This window comes from Pleurodeles waltl, chromosome 4_2 (genome assembly GCF_031143425.1).
Source record: "Pleurodeles waltl isolate 20211129_DDA chromosome 4_2, aPleWal1.hap1.20221129, whole genome shotgun sequence".
NCBI lineage: Eukaryota > Metazoa > Chordata > Amphibia > Caudata > Salamandridae > Pleurodeles > Pleurodeles waltl.
The window spans coordinates 568,521,733-568,541,556 of NC_090443.1; the positions used below are offsets into that span (position 1 = coordinate 568,521,733).

Consider the following 19,824-nt stretch of genomic DNA (forward strand, 5'->3'; position numbering starts at 1 on the left):
CCCACACCTCAGATCCCTACAGGGAAGAAGGATTGCCCTGCTGGACCCCTTACCTGTACTTGGACACTGCACTCCGAAGGACTGCACCAGCTGCACACTTGGGCTTCACCACTATACGGTCTTTGCCTGTCTTTAACTGGTTCAAGAAGGGACATCCTGTTTGCTACAGGTAGAAAATAGCTGACCAAAGTCCCCTGCATCATAACCTGAAAAAAATGACCAGTGGCTAGTGGCCTTTTTTGGATTCGAACCAGGTGCATTCTGGGAATTGGTGTCCTAACCCTCAAGGAGCAACTCAGAGCTTCTGGAACCTGGGGGTGAGATGTGGACTCCTAAAGGACCTTCAAAGACCTTCTGGAAGAAGATACAGAAGTTTGAAGAAGATTGGAAAACTTTTGGAAAAAAGCTCCATAAAGGGACTGACCCGACATCTTAAATTAAGCCGGCTTACGTCGACCATGACCCGACCTGACTTGCAGATTTGTCCCGCTGAAAAGCTCTGGAGCCCCAGACTTCCACCGGGGCTCCTGGAAAGGCAATCCAACGACGTCGACTCAAAATCGGCTTGCTGTGGAGGGTCGTCCGATGTCGGAGAGGAAAATGCTCCAAAAAAGTGACTAAGTCTGAATGTAAAAGGTTAATTAGGACTTCCTGTGCAGCGTATCCTTGGAGGGCTCCAGGCACATCGTATCTAATTTCAACTTCGATCCAGACAAAAATTCTGTCCTAAAAAGTCATCTAACTCCGAAGGTAGAATTCTTCACTGAGAAAATTATCAAGAAAAAGACTAACTCCGAAGGTAAACTTTTGACCGAGGCCTCCCGCTTGCTGTAGCTGAGCAGGGCTCCATCGTGGTCGGCTTCAAATGTTGACTTCGGCCCAGTCAAGTGCAACTAGATGACCAGATTAGCGCTTTTAGTTTCTATGCGCTAAAAAACATTTATTCTTTAAAAATTCATAAATCTGGTATCCCTTGTCTGATTTTAATCGAATATAATCAATTTTTATACATTGGTGTAGGTTTTTATTGTGTTTTGTGTTTTACTTATTTACTGTTTTGTGATTTTTAAATGCTTTAAACACCTGTCTCCTAAATTAAGCCTAACTACTCGTTGCCAAGCTACCAAGGTTTGAGCTGGGATTAATTTATTGAGACCTGACTGGACCTAGTGGGGGTTTGTGGCCTATTTTTAAATGTAGATACTTACCTACCCTTACCAATAATCCACTTCCCAACAGCTGACATTTTATCTCCGACTTTTTAGTAGTGGTTCCAGAGAAACTTCAGTCTTATGGTCTCCTGTGTCAAGATCTTCCTTTTACGTGCCAAAAAATATTCAAGACACAGCTGCATCAGGTTAAATATCCATTTCTTGATGGGCCCCTGCAGAACCTCTGTTAGTTAAGACCTCCTGTTTACTCATTTGCCCTGACATAGCATAAATACCGGTCGTTTTAAGTATAGTTGATGCAACATTCTAAGTTAAAGAATTTGGGGTGGGGGGCTTCAGAGGGTGCAACTACAATAATATGGATCCTTGGCAGCTTGGCGGGGGTGAACGGCTGTGAGCTCTCAATTACAATATCACACATTCAGTCCTTATAGCATGCCCATCAATGATTTTAGCAGGCCATTCCAGCAGTCTTACTTGTGTCGTGCACACGTCATAATTTGGAGAAAGAAACCCTACTCCCTACCGTGGGGGTTCTCCACATGATTTGGTGACAGCAAAGGATATCTGGTTATAACATCTCCAGCAAGAAGAGGCACTTCATGTATTACCCCTCGCTACTGCAGAACCTTTGCATAATTGCATTCCAACTTAGTTCTGTGTTTCATGTGGATGTGGCAGAGTTAGTGGTGACTAGCTGAGGAATGTGTGAAATGTATTGAATTTCTGCATTATTATATTGTCTTGTTTTTTTATATATTTCTTATTTGTTCGCTTTTTCCACAGTATGTAGTTATTTCTTATGAGCTTATACTTCTGCAGAGTGAAAACGAGATGTTTAATTTGTTACCCACCGTTCCTCCTAGCATGGACTGCAGGTTGGCACGTGATTTTAGCAGGTCATAAAACACTAGCAATGTTTCTACTTGATTTTAGGGTTAGATGTGAAAAGTCAGCTTAAGGTTTGTTGTCATTCGCTTCCAAAAAGGATGCTCTAGCAGCTACCCATACCTGCACATACCTGCTAGAGTCTAGCTATTCGTTTAGTAAGGGCATTTAAGTGGCATCTTTCAGCTTTATGCACCCTGCACCTCTCTACATTTGATACAGAGATCTTACTGTATGTCCTAGGGTCCACAGAGTTGCAGCTGTTTCTTTGGTGAAGACTTGCCAATCACTTCAATAACAACTAAGTACGCTGTCTCATAGCTTTAATGTGAATATGTTTTATCTGTGCAGGTATGGGTATAAGATATTCAGCACCTTTTACTCCTTTAAAGTGTGTGCATTTTGGTTTTGGGTGAAAATTTGTTTTTGTCTATGTATTGAATATGCACAGGCGTGTCCTTTTCAAGGCATAAATAGCAAAATAATTCAATTTAGTGTTTTCAGAAGTTGTCTCTTTAGTTTGTATTTATTTTTCCATAAGGTGAAAAGGCACATCAGTGTGAAGAATGTGGAAAATGTTTTGGTCGTCGGGACCACCTTACTGTTCATTATAAAAGTGTGCATCTTGGAGAAAAAGTCTGGCAAAAGTAAGTATTATGCATTAAATTGGACACATTACTTTTTTTTTGTTTTCCAGCACTGGTGTATTGTTAGGATTGCAGCTGATCAATAGAATCAATGCAGCCAAACAAGCTTCTGTATAATTAGTGCAAAGCAACTTATGAGCGTTGTTGTTAGTAGTGAATAATAAGTGTGTGTAATTTCATGATGCCCTTATAGTCGCAGCGCGTTGGAGGCTGTGTCCTTGTGCATTGTGGGCTCCAGGGGAGGTATCACAGGACACTCAAAACGAAACTTCTTTAAAGAGAATCAGCTTGCAAGGTCTGCAACCAACATTAGATGGCATGTGTGCGCACAGCATATGAAGCTGTAGCACTACAAAATGCAAACTGATTGTTATAGGTAAATAAGATTTTCCTTACACAGAATGTGTGTAGTACTTGCTGCTATATGCTTGGTGTTTGGAGATTCATTGTGCTGCAGATCACAGGTGTTTTCCAGAAACTCCAGTATCCAATATTGATACAGTTTCTTTACCCTAGATATATCAACACTCTCTATCCCAATCAGCTGAAAACCTCTATTACTATATAATTTGGAATATATTTAGATTGTGGTCCACTGTTATGTAACCTTAAATAACGTATACATTAAGTATGCACTAAATAGGTATTTATTTTTAGGTGACATGCTACAGAGAAACTCATGGTGCACTTCATTTTCTCGTGATTACTTTCTTTCTAGAGCTGTAATCGCTGTTTTGATCTGCATCCGTAGGTCTAACTTCACGCTTGCAGAAAGTTCAAGCTCGTAGCCCATATACTGAGGTGCGCAGAAAAGTAAAAAGTTTTATTATATTCATGATTGTACTGTTAAGCAAATTAACCTATATTAGCCATGAGAGCCGTTATATGGTAAATGCTGTTCATAGCATGTTTTGCTGTTGATATACATACTTCTGCATGTAGGGTTCAGTACACATGTTTGCAAGTTGTTTTTGTTCCCAGAACTTTCAAGCCATAACACATCTTGTGACTCATCCCTTAACCCAAAGCGCATTAGGACAGAGATCCACCACAGGTTGTTATTTTCTGCATTGGGTTTGGGTGCTTCAGTGCCAGCTGCGGGACGGACAATATTTTACTGGGCCATTGAATGGCAGCAACAGAATACCAATCACTGGATAGCAACCCCATAAAACTAGAAATAGAGCAGCATTGATGTGGCATTCTTGATATGGTTACATTGAGAGGGCCCTGGCCTGGCAATTCAAGCCCAACTCTCCCAGGTAGAGCAGGGTTAAGACTGAGTTGCATATGGCTGGGCCCAAACTGGGGTGGCATGGTGGGCATAAAAACGATGGCTTGGGATGCGGCCTGAGCAATTGCCAGTGGCTGAAAGTAATTCAAGCGTTCCATCCATCACCTTGTTGTTTTAGCCTCTGGCCCAAGGCACCAAGCCACAACATCCATCCACACTGGCAGGAATCCTAACCTCGGAGATACCACCTTTAGTGACAAAATTGGCTTTTAAAGATGACTCCAAGACCCATCCCGAGGCAGCAAAACATTTCCATCGAGCCAGCCACACGGAACATCTCGCCTCTGCCACTCCTGCAGGGCCAGCCTTACAAACCTGAGAATGCCAAGAAGAGGTGGCTCACGTTTGGAGAACAGATATTGAAAAAGCTACATTTTTTTCTGATCCCTAGAAAGGTTGGGAACAAGGCCACTAGTCTGCCACCACAACCTCATACCTATAGGCTTCAGCCACCACCAGCTCCTCCTCAGCCTCACACACCAGCAGCAGCACATCGGCCTCGCAGCCTGGCACCTCCATAGTCAACACAGTTCTCTTCCAAATCTGAACATACTGACACAGACCAACAGAAACCTTATTGTCGTCACAGTCAGTTTCACAACACTGTCCCAACCTGTGGATAGGAATGAACGTTTGGGAGGATTGCCGTGTTTATCCCCAAAACGAGTTTAGAGGCCTACCCTGTCTAGGCCTCCCCCAGATGACACCACTACCCAACATGTATTCTATACAAAGGGAACAACATCACCAGGAGGTTAAGCTCCACGTGGTTGAGGAGACTTGACATTTTGGAAAGACTCTTCCTAAGCTGAAAGATTTGTCCATTGCCTGTTCCTGCTGAAAAGCTTGGTGAAATGCAGTGGAGACAATTTCAAGGGCATGGTCAAGGTTGGAGTTGTCACCCTGAGGGCTGAAAACAGTTACAAGGCAGCCAGAGGCATCCCACTTAGTATCATTGGCCAGGTCTCATGTGACCCTCTTGTGGTGCGTAAAGCCAGAAAGAGAGCCTCAGCTCAGGCAGTAGGCAACCTCCTTCATATATAGAGACAAGAAAATCAATGCTGCTGGGAAGCATGTAACTGTGGGTGGAGCCAGTCCACTGAGGATTGCCAATTCAATTGGAAGGCTCTCCATGTATGACTCATCACTGGGAGGAGATGGAGGATTTGTTGAAGGACCAAACTGTTGCAGTTGTGCTGATTGTCACACTAACAGGGTGTCGGTTGTGCAGGCACAAAAACATAGTCAGAAAAAGTATGGGGATGCCGTGAGACCCACTCATAGACTCAGGTTGGCACTTGTTGCACTAACTTCAATCTGATCTTCTGGACTGCTCCATGCTACAGATACAGTGATTGATTGAGCTTCTCTTTCTGGCACAGTCATCTCTCTGCGTGGTCTGTCACTCATTCTCCTCAGCAGGCCAGAGAGGATCCCAGGCACAAGGCAGACCCACCGTTATTCCAGAAAAGTGGTGCAGACTTCAGTTGATGCTCCTCATATCTATGAGACCAGCTGTCAAGGACACCAGCCCTAAATCTCAGTAGTTCTCTGAGAGTTGTGCGGAACACTCTTACTTTATCATGAAGAAACTCAAATTGGAACTAAGTGTACTCTTTGGGTCACACTATTATAGTTGTTTTTCAGATGGATGTTGATTCCACTGTCAGTCTTCTGGAAAACGTTTGAAGTGGTTCCCTGCTTTGTTGGGGTAATGGCTTTTACTGCCACTAGTATTGAGGCTGTCTCCAAACTGAAGGTCCCAAAACGTAAGCACAGTGAGTTGGGAACACTTGCACATAGCGGTTAGCCTCCTGGATTTGTGTTCTGGGAAGAGACAAAAATAAAGGCATGTCTAGATGATTCTCTTTGCACAACAGAAGTGAGCCCCATTCCCACCTACCCACAAACCATCAGCCAAGCTGCGATGCTCAGAAAGGGATGATCAACAGACCCTTGCCAACAAAAGTCACTGATGCATTTTTATAGGAACCCTATATCTGTACTCCTACTCTTCATTGTCTGGGGCACCAGCCTTCTACCCTGGAATGTAAACAGTTCACTACTTATGTCCGGGAAAGCTTTAACACAAGCTCCGTACGGCGTTGTGTTTAAACAGTAGCATCTAAAATGGATCCCACTACTCTCTGCAATCCTACAGTCATAAGAACAACAGAGTTTTACTACCAGTCACTATAGATAAAGCATGCTTGTAATATGTATATGGGAATGTTTGTGCAGGGTCTGGGTGTTACATATCAGCAAAACTTTACATGACCTGGGTCTGTATGCACCACAATAATACCTAAAAAAGGAACAAAAGGTAAATTTAGTATTATCAATCAGAAAAACAATATACTGCCACCACCACCACAACTTAATGTACATGTCCCAGGATATGGACTGTAGTCATGTGTCAACTTGAAGCTATATTGGGTATGCCTCTCAAGACTTCAGAGCAAGGTCGTAGGTCTCATGGTCGGTTACAAGATCCAGGCCTCCGCATGCACACAGGATTATTGTGTGTACTGGGCCAGAAATTTCCAAATACCAGATAAGCTACACATGAAGTACCATACAGGGGATATTACTGTCCCAAAATTGAACCAGCCTCCTTAATATCCATTGTAGATTGTAGCATATTTAGTTGTGGTTAAGCTTATCTAAATATTTACTAATTTTGACTTTGATGTTTTGAGGCAAGTTTTTAAATTACATGAAAGGGGTAGCAGAAAGAGAAATTTAGTTAATTTAATAAATTAAGACTGTATAATCTTGCTGTAGCTATGATTCTGTCTGAATAGGACTTTTAGTAAATTTGCATAATGTTCATCAATTTGGAAAAAGAAGTGAATCCCCCAAAGTGATCAGCTTGATTAAGGGCAAAATCTGTTGTAGCTTTACTTTTTTTAAAGTAAATCTGAGCCACCCATGGAAGTGCTGCCTCCAATCAAATCCAAATAAGGATAGCTGCGCACTGAAATTCCTTTGTCTAGCATTATGGTAAATGGAAACATTGACTATATTCCCAGTGAGGTAAGTTGCAGAACGCTGAATCCATTGAGTCACACTGAGTCGACATCTGTGGAGAAGCATTAAATGTACAAACAATGGAGATGTTCATCTCGCCAATATCCCTACTCAAACTTTACCACTGTTGTGGGACTGACTGCCCATTATTTTCCTTTAAAATACCCTTTATTGGCATGTTGAACCTAACCACAATTCAGTATGCAAGGTCAAACTCTGGCAGGTTTATAAAGTCCTGAACTTTTTTCTAATAAATGAGGAATTATCTCCCAGCCCCAACCCACTCTTGAGCCATTTCTGTTTATACGGTTGTGCTAGCTGGTTCTGCATTCTACTTTATAGTTGTCGGGTTGTCTGATTGGTCTGGAGACCGTGATTGGGAGTAATTCTCTGGAGATAGTAAAACAAGTGTAGTGCGCTCATTTTTGGTGGGCATGAGATCACCCTGTAGTCTTTGTTCATGTTCGCACAAGTTCTAAATTGATAAAATGTCATGGTGTCCTTGCTTTCTTATATCATGTATCTAATGTTGGCCCTGTCTCTTGTGTTCCAGTGTCTGGCTGGAACTGTCTATTACTAGTTTTACTGATACTAGTAGTTACAAAATCATTGATCACAATTTGTTACATGGAAATCCCCAGTTCTCCAGCCTAAGCCCCATGCCTTTATTTCTGAGATTTGAACCTCCACAATTATTTCCTTTTAGCCCACCAAAATCTACTTCCAAAAGAAGGAAAGCTTCAGACAGTCTCACCATATGTAGAGTGGATTGCCTCTCTCTCTCTACACTCTTTCTAGCAACTTTCTCTGATATTTGGGCCCATTTTGTAGAGTTTGGCTTGTGTAGAGTACCATCCCATCATGATCTTAAGTGAGGATTGTCTGTAAAGCACTGATTCGTTGTTTACACACAGGTCCTTTATATACATTCACATGCCCAAAAAGATATGTCCTTATTCATATGTATGTCCCACTGGTCCAGAAGATTCATATTCACTTTTTTCCCCATTTCCATTCTGAGCGGGAAGTTTCCTTTTGACCAGCATAGTTCAGTTTAAGTCTTGCAAAAGCAGCAAATTGGAATGCTTTCCCCTGAGATATTCATGCATGCCTCAATCTGCCTGACACAACAAGTCGGATTTGTCTGTATTCATTTTATGTCCAGATGGTTCCCTGAAGTAGAACCCCTGTATTGCTGAGAACTGTCTGATTTCATGTGAAAGATCACCAGTCACCATTGCAAAGAGCTTGTTGGCTGTTTTGTGTCATTCTTTGTATCTGAAGCCTTCTAGTGTGAAATTAGAATCCTGATCCAGCATGGTTTAGAAAACGTTTTGAAAGAGAAGCACATTGTCTCCCTCAAAGCCGATGGGGCTCTCCTTCTTGGATTCTCTGATGAGCAGTTCTGCTAGTTGGATGTCATCATAGCAAGTGTGCCTAGGGTCTGTTATTTGTTTCTTGCTTCCTGGGACACATCCTGTGGATTTTTGCATCTAAACATTATCACCTTTCTTTAGATGCAGTACTTATACCAGGAACCTTTTTGTGTAGTCCTTAATTGTCAGATACTTCTGGGTCATCTGCCACAATCGGGCCCTGTTGTCCTAAAAGACCCTTCTCTTAAGGCTGTCACATTTCTCATCGAGAGACCCCAGCTGAGTGTTTACAACCTTCAGTTTACTTTACAAAGCCCCAGGTGATGCAAGTGCCCATTGCGTTTGTGTCTACTGTGCAGTAAATGATGGATAATTCACTAAACTGGTCCTTCAGTGACTTATCCATCCTTCAACTGGTCCACTACCTGGACCACCAGCATCTCCTCCACGTACACTGTCACTTTGCCACCTCAACCTTTGTCTAGTTCCCTCTCCCACCTGCACCACTGCACCCATAGACACCTGTTCCAGCCTCATGCCCTATTCCACCAACCCCCAGGGTCATGGGCAAAGAAGATACATCAGATTCAGGCGGGTCCCTAGGGTTGAGGAAGAAGACAAATTCCCAGATGCTGTGTAGGTTACGCAGAATCTCACGAGTGGGGGAAGTACGTTTTGCCAAAGGAATGTGACAACCAGAATATCCGCTAAATTAAATCACCCATTTCCATATGTTGTCTGAGAGAGCAGCTAAAAAGCTCAAGCTCCCAATGAGATTGGTGGAGAAATAGTGCTTTATTTAAGGTTTTAAAGAAACTATCATGAAAAACAACAAAGTCAATCACAGTTCTGGACTTTGTTTGGTTGGAGGGCCTCTGGTTGATACAAAAACCTGCCACAGTGCAAACAGTGGGTCCTCTCCTGAGAAAAAATAATGTCTCCTGAGTTTGTGCTGGCATGCTTAACAGGCCACCCTACATCGGATTCAGTTAGTATTGTGCCAGCTGCTCAAAGACGGTCTAAATATCCTGTCATTCCAGCCTCTGCACCACCTTAAAGATATGGTTCAAGAATAGACAAACTATGCAGGTCAGGAAAGCCTTCATTACCTCTCCAGACAAGAGAGCTATAACCAAGTATATTCGCCAACGACAAAGCTACAGCAGGTAATCAGGAAGAAAGAAAGGAATGTCCAACAATATTCTCAGGACAACCAAAAAAAGACCTTGACTCTTACTGGCTGCCCCATCCTACCATCCAAATGCCATCCGGTGGTCGGAAGAAATTCCCCTTTTACCCCTGATTGGGAATGCTTAGCTGCAGACTGTTGAGTGCTTCAAGTGGTGTCAACTGGGCACTTACCAGAATTTGTACAAAAACCACCTTCTCATCTAACCAGAAAATAACCTAACTTACATATACATTAGGGAATTCTTATCCTCTTATTGAAAGGGGCAATACAGGTTCTTCCTGATGAAGGAGAAGTTGGGACAATGGAGACAAAGACTGTACTTCAGAGACTTGAACAAATTCCTCAAAAAGCTATATTTTCCGATGGTGACTCTCCAAAAAGTCCTTCTGTTTCTCCGCGAAGGGAATAACATACATCCCTGAAACTGTAGGATGCCTAATTACACATCCTAATATATCGGAATCACAGTCAATACCTCTGTTTTTCAGTGGCAGGGCACCACTGTCAGCTCTCCATTGGACTCAAGTCTGCACCTCATATCATTAAAAAGGACCTACCGCCAATGGTTGCCTTCCTGGGAAATCAAGGCCACCAAGTATACCCGTATATGAATGACTGACTCCTAAAAGATCCATCAAGAGAAGAGGTAAATTACCTCATCTGCCTTTCACAGATCGGACCCGACACTTAACACTGAGACGTCTTCACTCTACGTAGCAACAAGAATGCAGTTAGTAGTGCTCCGCAAGAAGAATTAAATTGTCGACATATATATAGAGCATAGTGAGTTACAAATGCTGTCTCTGTCGGCTCCTACCGTCTCTTTATCACTTTAACCACCACCCAGTGTTCCTATCCCCAACATTTCAACAGAAGCATTCTATTGACGCAACACAGCATGTGAGACTAGACCGAGAATAAAGTAAAATATAACATTACCTCTTTTCCATCCACAAAAGTCAGTACATCAGTAAGAACGTAACATGATAAGCCTGTTAACGTTAAAAGCAACAAGGTAGACAACATCAATATAAAATTGAAACATGTTGAAAGGACACAATTCCTATAGAAAGAGAATGAAACATTTAACTAAACCAAATCATCTAATAGTAATACCCCTTTAATGGAATAGAAGGATAATGGACACTTGTTCTTTTATGGAAAACCAGATGATAAACCAGAAATTATGCATTTCTTGCACTTCTTTTAACATTATCTAAAGCCATCTCAAACACTAAAAGATACATTTCTCAGATTGTATTTAACATGGACAGCACCATCTTTCACTTTTATCTTGTGTTTGAAACTAGAGAGTTGCCTAAACTCACCAGAAGAAACTCCGATATTTCCTCAACAACTCTTCGAGTTTAGCGTCATCTCTGATGACTAATAATTGATTTTTTGCCTCTGGTCTAAGTGCCATGTCAAAAAGGCCTTGGTGGAACCATGCTAGAGTATTAAGCCCCTTAACTGCTGCTTAGATTTTCCCATGTATCTTCCTCCCTTTGAACTCTAAATCATATTTGAACTAACCAAGCAATTCTATTTTCTTCCTTTAAAAGTCATTGGTGCTCTGTCTTGGGGCAGCAACGTTTTGTTCTCGCACATGATTTTCAAGTCTCTCTGTAATCACTGTAATCTTTGCCTCCGAATAAATGAGAAGGTGAAGCTTTTTCTAACAATCCTTTTATGCACGCGTGGATCTACACAATCTATGGGAATCTCCTTTCCTCAGTCTCCATTCCAACTACTGAAACATCATCCATTTCTTCTTCCAGTTGTCTGTATGTGTGCTTCTGGTCTACCCCTGCTTCCGCTTTGTTGCAACTGTTTGGAGCTCTGGCAGCTTGCAAAGTGGCCGACCCTGTTACACAGTCTACATGTAACATTTTTTGCAGGACGTGTTTTACCCCATTTTAAGAGGTGTTTGTTAACTCCATCTGAAGCATGTGTTCTTCCTAATGAAAACTACCTTTGATGGTGTCCTGACTACTCCTCACTCCTTTTTCGTTGTTGTTTGCACGGAGTTAGCATAGCCGATCAGTTTTCTTTTCTTCTAGGTTGATTCAACATTTCAATAGCATTTGCTTTCTTAACGATGTCAAGTAACGACGGATTACACATGGATACAAGTTTCTTTTGGATACTTTTGTCTATGCATCTGAAATGGATTGGCCCCTAATTAGTTGATCAGCAGAGTTCTCAAATTAACAGTCTGAAACCATTCTGCGCAGGGCACCTATGAAAGTGTCGGCATCTTCTCCAGGCCGAGATCTTATGCCTTAACACTACACCGAACCGTGTCTAGTTTCTTACAGCTTGTTTGTGATCTCCCTGTAATTCCTCATCAACTGGTGTTAATCTGGGAGGTGTTTATATATTTCTATACTAACCATGAGCAATTAATTGTACAGCGAAACGCTGCTCAGTATGTCAATGTAGAATAAATGGAAACAGTAAAAGTAGACATAGTTGGCTTGTCTCTGTGACATTAAGAAATTTACATAATAAAATTAGTCTTCTCCTCTAGTTCCTTGCATTGTTTATTTACTATACACTCTAAATTGATGAATAAATAAAATGCCTTGAGTATGTAAGTGTAGAATATGTACATCAGCACAAGCTTGCTAATAGCTGCAACACTTAGAAACCAATGTAGGTGTGTATAAATGAGAATAAAAACGCATAATTTCGATGTCCAGCTCCACTTTTAGTAGTCATTTTTATAATGTTCAGTAGCTGGCGCTAGCGTACAACTTTACACTGCCTGAACTGCTAAAATATGCTCAAGTTCCTCCCCTCCCTGCAAACGAATTTGAGGCAAGTACGAAGAAACACCGAATGTTTGAATAAAGTTAGCCTTACTTAAAGCACCTTCTCAGAGTAATTGAAATGTGACTCCGAAAAACTCCCAGACTAACCCCATTCACATAATTAACACATCATAAATTACACAGCTGTCAAATTTCCAGATTGCGCATGCGTGATATTTCCGTGGTACTTCGTTGCACTATTAGTAGACAAGTCACTATTTCCTACTCCGCCGGCCCAGAATGTTTTATGTTTGTCTGGCCACACACGGACAGACATCTTCAGAGAGAGTGCATTAACCAATTGAGTTTTCACAATCTTAAAGAGTACGTTTCCCACCCATTACTTGCATTTAGTCTACATTTAAATTGAGTACGTTATTTTATATGTAGTTACTTGAAGGGGGGAAACGCTCTGACATGTCCTACCTTGCACTCAGTTCAGTTCTCTACATGCCTGCCACCATGGGCAGGTCGAGACTAACCCAGCAGAGAGCATCTTGGGAGTGAGGCTGTACTGGAGGGCACCAGGATGCAGACTCTTTGAGCTGCCCTTGCCGTCCGTGCTGTGCTCACCTGAGTGCAGCACTGCAGGCCGTTTTCTGGCGGGTTCTGGCGAAATCACGGACACACTTCTGTCAGCGCTGGTTGGAGGGTAAGGTCGTACTTGAAGAGAAATTAGGTCTGAGCACAAATACCGAAGTGGTCTCAATTACTGAATTGTGTAGTTAAAAAAAAAAAAAAGTGCCCTATGTTTGCGAGTTGGGCAGTTTTGCACATATAAAGACATGGTCTATAGATGTTTTGCAAAATATGGAAGTCTGCATTGATTTGTGGTTGCTTCATGCAATATTTGCTTTAATACCTGGGAAATCAACAGTAAACACCTGCCCAGCAGACCATAAAACAAGCCCACAAGCAGCCAAACACACGACCCACAACACCTCTGCAAGCCAGAACTTTGAAACTGCACTCCGCCACCGCACTCGAGCTAGACTACAGGGACCCCACATACGAGACAGGTCAGATGAGGCCTACAACTTGTTGACTTTTTGGTCAACAGCATCCAGCAGCCCAGGCCGTCCGTCCAGTGGCCTGGCTGGAGAGGAGAAATCATATGAAACGACAGAGCCAAAGGTAAGCGGTTACCAGTTTATTCCATACACGACCATGGCCTCAAAGTCAGGCAGCAACTGTCGTCCCTCCGAAGCTCCGTTTCCTTCCCACAAGACGCCTCCACGTAACGTTCCCACACTCCCCTTCCTTATGCAGCGAGAACAATAGCATCTAAATAAGGAACAACAAATGAAACCACAACGTATATAATACTAATAAATTAAGAATACCAGAGGAAAGCTGTAATGCATTACAGTAAAACCCACATTTACCATTGAGCGCAAAAGTGCAATAGCATGTGTGGTTGAACATCACAGGTTTTGCTCTTGCACCTTTAAGGACACTGAAAAATGCCTTTATTCGTATTGAACTTCTCACCTTCAGAACTCGTCCCCCCCCCCCCAACTTTCCACAGACAAACTCAGACACGGATTCCAGCACAACTGACACACTTGATTTATTCCACACTTTCCCATTCTCCAATACCACCACATGGTCTTTGACTTCGTTGACTTGAACCGGGGCAGAAAAACGTGACAACTGTGATGCTATTAATTGTGTTTGACCAATGACTTTGTGTTTCACCACTGCGCATATTAGTTGCTCAATGTTCACCAGGAGCACATAACATGTTGTATTCAGTTTAGCTGCCTATTTGCTTTGACATGGCATTAGTCATTACATTCTGTATTCAGTTTAGCTGCCTATTGGCTTCAACATGGCATTAGTCATTACATTCTGTATTCAGTTTAGCTGCCTATTGGCTTTGACATGACATTAGACATTACATTTGATATTTAGGTTAGCTGCCTATTGGCTTTAACGTGGAGTTAGACATTGCAGTTGAGACATTGCAGATGAGCGGTGTTTTTCCAAGCTGTGTTTTCCCACATGATAGACCAAGCACACCAGACCCTAGCTGATAGGAGTGCGTAGATTTTGTGTTTACCTCTCAATCCAGTCTGAGAACGAGTGAGGCGTGGAGAATTGGCCACTCTCCAAGTTTCTTCGGTTCTCACACAGTTTGCCTTTAAGGATGACTCTGGACTACAGCAGAGTTAGATAGAATCTGCTTTGACTTCAGACAGGAACGGAGACGCCAGTTGCCTGTCTCCCGTTTGGGTAGAAAATCTCTTTCTCGCAGTTGACCGGAGTCATCAACTTGCAGACCCCAGAAAGATGAAGCTGTAATAGGCCCTACGGTGATGCAATTTTGACTTTTATGCTTTGCTCTGAAGTTATGCTATAATATTATCACATGTATTTGCTGTGTACATTGCAACTGAGAAGTACTTTGATATGTTTTGCTTTCATTGCTGCGACTACTTTTGAATGTGTGCTGCCAATCTACTAATTTCGTCTCTCAGGAACCTCGTGGTAAAGTAATAATTACAATAAATGTCTTCTTTAAACTCAGAAGTGCATTCCAGAGAGGTTCTGTAAGCTCGGTTATGAGATAAGAGCAGGAAAGCAGAACAACCCTTTACGTGCATGGGCAGGTTTCTTAACTCTGACCTAGTTGCCTACTTTAATGGAATGTGTCCGGTGCTTATCATTCACTGTGTTAGAACTACTCTGAACAGCTTCCCTAATGTCAATCACATGTTCCATTTGACTGGAATCAATGCACTTCCAGCCCATCCATCCACATTGAACACTGGGCCTTCCTCTCAGCAGCGTGAAAGGTGACATACCCGAACTTATGAGCGGGATGGTCCTCATGGCCCACAGCATATCTTTGACAACAGATTTCCACTCCAACCCATTGATCAGCACCAAGTAGAACTTAACTTTCAGGACACGGTGCACTCTCTCAACTAATACATTGCTTCGAGAATGACGTGAAGGGACGTTTTCTCCTGGAAATGATAACAATTCTTGCATCTCCTTAGTCATCAACTGAGTACCATTGTCGGTGGCCGTCACTTCAGGTTATCCTTCTTTGAGAAATACCTCTTGCAGAAATTCAATAAGAATACCTGAACTAATGTTCTTCACAAATCTAATTTCAGGGCTCTTGGAAAAATAGTCTATTAAGACCAGTATAAATACTCTCTAAAACTTCAAATGGACCAGCAACATCAAAAGCTACCTTATGCCACGGCACCTTACCTACAGGAGTAATGGGACTCGGACTAGTAACTTGTGTCTTATCAATGAGAGCAAACTGACAGCAATTTCTGAAATGATGTTCCACTTCTTTATCCACACCAGGCAATCAGAGGTCTTCACGAAGCCTGTGCTTCATGGCACGTATACCAATATGCCACATGAGTTAAATTTAAAACGTTACTGAAGAGATCAGCGGGTACTACCAACGAATCAAACCCTGCAGAGAACCACATCAACAACCCATAGTTCATCAGCAACTCTCTTATATGGAATAAGGTTCTCCTGCAATAACTTAAAATTTGGCCATCATTGATGCAAGTACTTCATGACTGCTTGTATGTCACCGTCCCCCATCAACACTTGCTTCCATTCCACTTCAGACAGTGAAGCATTCATGACAACATCCACAGGGTGCATAGCACACATCATTTCAAGGTCATCAAGTCAAAATTTAACAGAATGTTCCTCATAGAAAGGTAATCTTGACAAATAGTCTGCCACAAAAAATTCCTGCGACATACTCAAGAGTGTACTGATATTGCCGAAGTGTGTACTGCCCCTTCGCCATCTGGGGGAGTGGCTCACCCACCGCCTGTGGTGCTGAATAGATCCCTGAAAATAACCCTATTTCCCCACACAAAATTCCTGAAATATTGGGTACCCCACCACAAGAGCCTCTTTCTCAATGGTAGAGTATATGATTTCTCCAACCCTCTAAGCTCTTGAAGCAAAGGCCATAATTTTCTCGCTGTCATTACCTGTTATTTGCATTAAGACCTCACCTAGGGTTTGATTACTAGCATCTGAATTGATGAAACTTACATCCCCATTAGTTTTAGTGGTTTGGCAGCTACGATTTCCTTTTTAACAAAATTAAATACTTCTTGACGCTCATTCTATTGCATTTGTTTCTGTGAATTTCACAAACATGATGTTTTACTCGCAAACCTTTAAAACATTTTAGCATAGTACTCTATGATAACAGGGAAAGACCTTACTTAGCTTGTCTTTGTTACTTAGGCGCAGGAAAAATTCTTATGGCTTCCAAAATTTTGACCATTGACTCAGTGCCTTTCTCAGAGTTAAAATGGCCCAAATAATCCACCCCCTGACACAGAAACTTATATTTGTCCTTTTTTAGTGTAAGTCCGCTGTGAACTATGATTTCTAGCACCTTTCTTAATCTCACATTTTGTTCATGATAACTCTTCCCATAAATCCGGATGTCATCTTGGAGGTATAATACTCCTTCCATGTCCTTTAAAAAAATGTTCATCAGACATTCACATGGTAGACCGTTCCATTAACGTACTCCAAAAATGTACTCTTGAACACTACTGTCTTGGGATGATTGGGGTCTAAAATTATTTCAAGTTAATCTTGGTCATTCCATCCCAGTAAATTTGACCCATTCTATTCTATGCAGTACTGAGTAGTGATGGGACAGCTATCAAATCATAACTTAGCATTCATTTTTCTAACCACTTCTATTCGTTTCTCACCATATGCAAAACTTTTGATACAGTAGTCACGTAAATGTACTTCCTGAATATTTTGTAACTCACTCTTTTTTCAGTGTGAATGGGGAACCCAAATCTGCCATGACATTGACATCCTTTTCATTGATGGACATAATGCAAAAGGGCGTATTTTTTTTTCCTAACTTTGTCGATAGTGACTAACTCAAATACACCTTCCTCCTCACACCCCTGGAAAGAGAACATCAATACAACATTGCTGTAGTCATCTAGCAGGTCTTCATCAAGTGCCTTAATAATAAGGGAAGGTCAAGCTTTTTGACAGGTTAAAACTTTGCACACCCTTGCAACGTGATCTTTTCCCCACATTTAAAGCAAATTGAATTGAGAGCACTACAACATTTTGCATTTCCCAAAAGAGGCTTACCACCACATAGAAACACCCACAATTATTCTTGTCACCTTTGTTATCATTACAATAATTTACATTCTTAGGTTTATCGGTTTCAGATTTTACATTTACTTTATCACTTTATTTAGTGACCAACTGGAGTATGCTGCACTTTGCCGTGGTGCACATTTCAGAGTGCTCAATGCTCCTACAAATGTGCAAAGCCAGTTCAAGGTTAGGCTCTTCAGTGGACAACAACTTCTCTTTAATTTTCCTATTGTTAGTACTTTCTTTTAGCTGGTCACAAATAATTTTGTCCCTAAATTTGCGATAGTTAGATGTAACTGCCAATGTTCTCAATGCAGCTACAAAGTTATCTATTGATTCACCAGGATTCTGAGCTCGCTGAAGAAACTTATATCCTTATAAGACAAGGTTTTACATGGATTGAATATCTTTTCCAGCGTTCTAATGATATATGCATATTCATCCTGTAGCTCAGCTGTGTTGCCTTCTTTACCAGTACTTACTCTCTCATTAACTACCTCCAATGGAAGTGTCTTTAAGATATTTCTGCCTTGACAACCTAAATTGTACACCAAAGGAGCCTTCTTCTTTTCAGAAGTAAATGTATCTCCATCAATAGCCTCAAGATAGGACTCAAATGCTTCACGCCACAGTTCTCAACTAAAAGGAGGAGTACCTGAAAACGGAAGAAATGGAAGTGGCGCTGCAGTCCTATCCATTATGATGATAATTATAGGCATTGGTCATTGCTGCCTACACCCCAGGTGTATTCATTTTTATTAAGTTACACTAAAGTGCTAAACACAGAGAATGCAAGTTAGGCAGTAAAACTGTTTAACACGTGTGTGCTTGTCACCACAACTTGTGCCGGAAACAAGGAGTCAATTACAATAGTATAAAATACTGTGATGAAGGTGTGTCAGTCATTGCAGTAAGTGCCCATGACAAGCAGTGCTTTAAGAACTTGGGGCTAGATGTACTAACATTAGGAATACTGATTTTCTAATTGCAATTCTTTCTGAATCTCAGTTAGGAAATCGGTATTCCTAATGTATGAAACTCCTTTGAGTTTCATTTGAGATTCCTTGTGGGTCGCAAATCGACCTATCTCATGAATATTAATGAAGTAGGTTGCAATTTGCTACCCTTTAGGAATCACAGCCATCACAGGGATGGTGGCCTGTTGGGGTCAGCAGACCACCATGTCTGTGATTGCTTTTTAATGAAGCAATCTTCTTTTAAAAAATTCAGCCAGTTTTTCTTAAAGGAAAATGAGATGCCTTTAAAAAGAAAACCATAAAACTTCGAAGTTTCATTTTTTTTTTTTAAGCGTAGGCAGTGGTCAGTGGGACCACTGCCAGCTCTTAAAAAAATATTATTATTTACCCTCTCAAAGGGGAAGGGGTCCCTTGAGGACTCCTTCCCCTTTGTCAGTGGGTTACCACCAGTTCAAAACTGGTGGTAAAGTAATAATGTTTTGTGACCAGAATTTGGTTGCAAAACAGTAATGCATACCATACCAATTCGGTATTTTGAAGGGACGCCCTAAACACGCCCCTTCCAAATACTGAATGGCAAAAGCCAAATGAGATTCAGTAACAAGTTACCAAATCACATTTTGGCTTTTGTACATTAGAAAAATGCTTTGGCCGTTTGCAACCGGTAAAATGCTTTGTACATTTGGCTACTCCATAGACAGAATATAATGGGGGGGGAGGGGGGCAGGGAGAATTATTTAAATTGGTCAAGTGTACAGCTTCCCAGGCGTTACAAATAGAAAGAGTGAGTAGACTGTTCCAAGGGAGCAATACCAGATCGGCAAGGCACTCCTACTAGTGGAAGCAAGTACCCTCGCACACCTAATAGGTGTCATGCTTCATCGAAGGGCCTGCTCCTTGTTGGGCTGGCACTTCAGTGCCCGACGGGCCCGTCAAGGGGGCTCTCTGCCAGAGATCTTTTTGTAAGTGCCGTGGTCAGGTGTGGGAGTAGAATCAAACCTACGGGGGAGTGAAGGGTTTGAGATAGTGGTTTAAAATTGACTCTAGGCCCTAATGTCAATCAATTTTAATATTATCAGGTGGTCTAGGTCAAGGTTAAAAACCTGGGAAGTGTTAAAGGAAGTAATGTTCCCCCACTCTGCCATGATGAAAAAGGGGATAGAATTAGGAAAGGGAGCATTTATCCTTTAACCCTTGTTAGCGGTCGACATGCTTCACCTTACAGCTAATGAAGGTTTGAGTGAAGCCTGGTATTTTTTCTTGTTTTCTTGTTCCTAAAGAAATCACGACTGA

At 41.7% G+C, this 19,824-nt stretch overlaps 1 protein-coding gene across 1 annotated transcript in view; it reads left to right on the forward strand.

Moving 5' to 3' along the window:
* ZBTB41 (zinc finger and BTB domain containing 41) overlaps positions 1-19,824 on the forward strand; it is a 160,227-nt gene that overhangs the window by 109,083 nt on the left and 31,320 nt on the right. Inside the window, exon 9 of the mRNA XM_069232127.1 lies at positions 2,602-2,707. Coding sequence (XP_069088228.1) covers positions 2,602-2,707 — 106 coding nt within the window. The remainder of the gene's footprint in view (positions 1-2,601; positions 2,708-19,824) is intronic.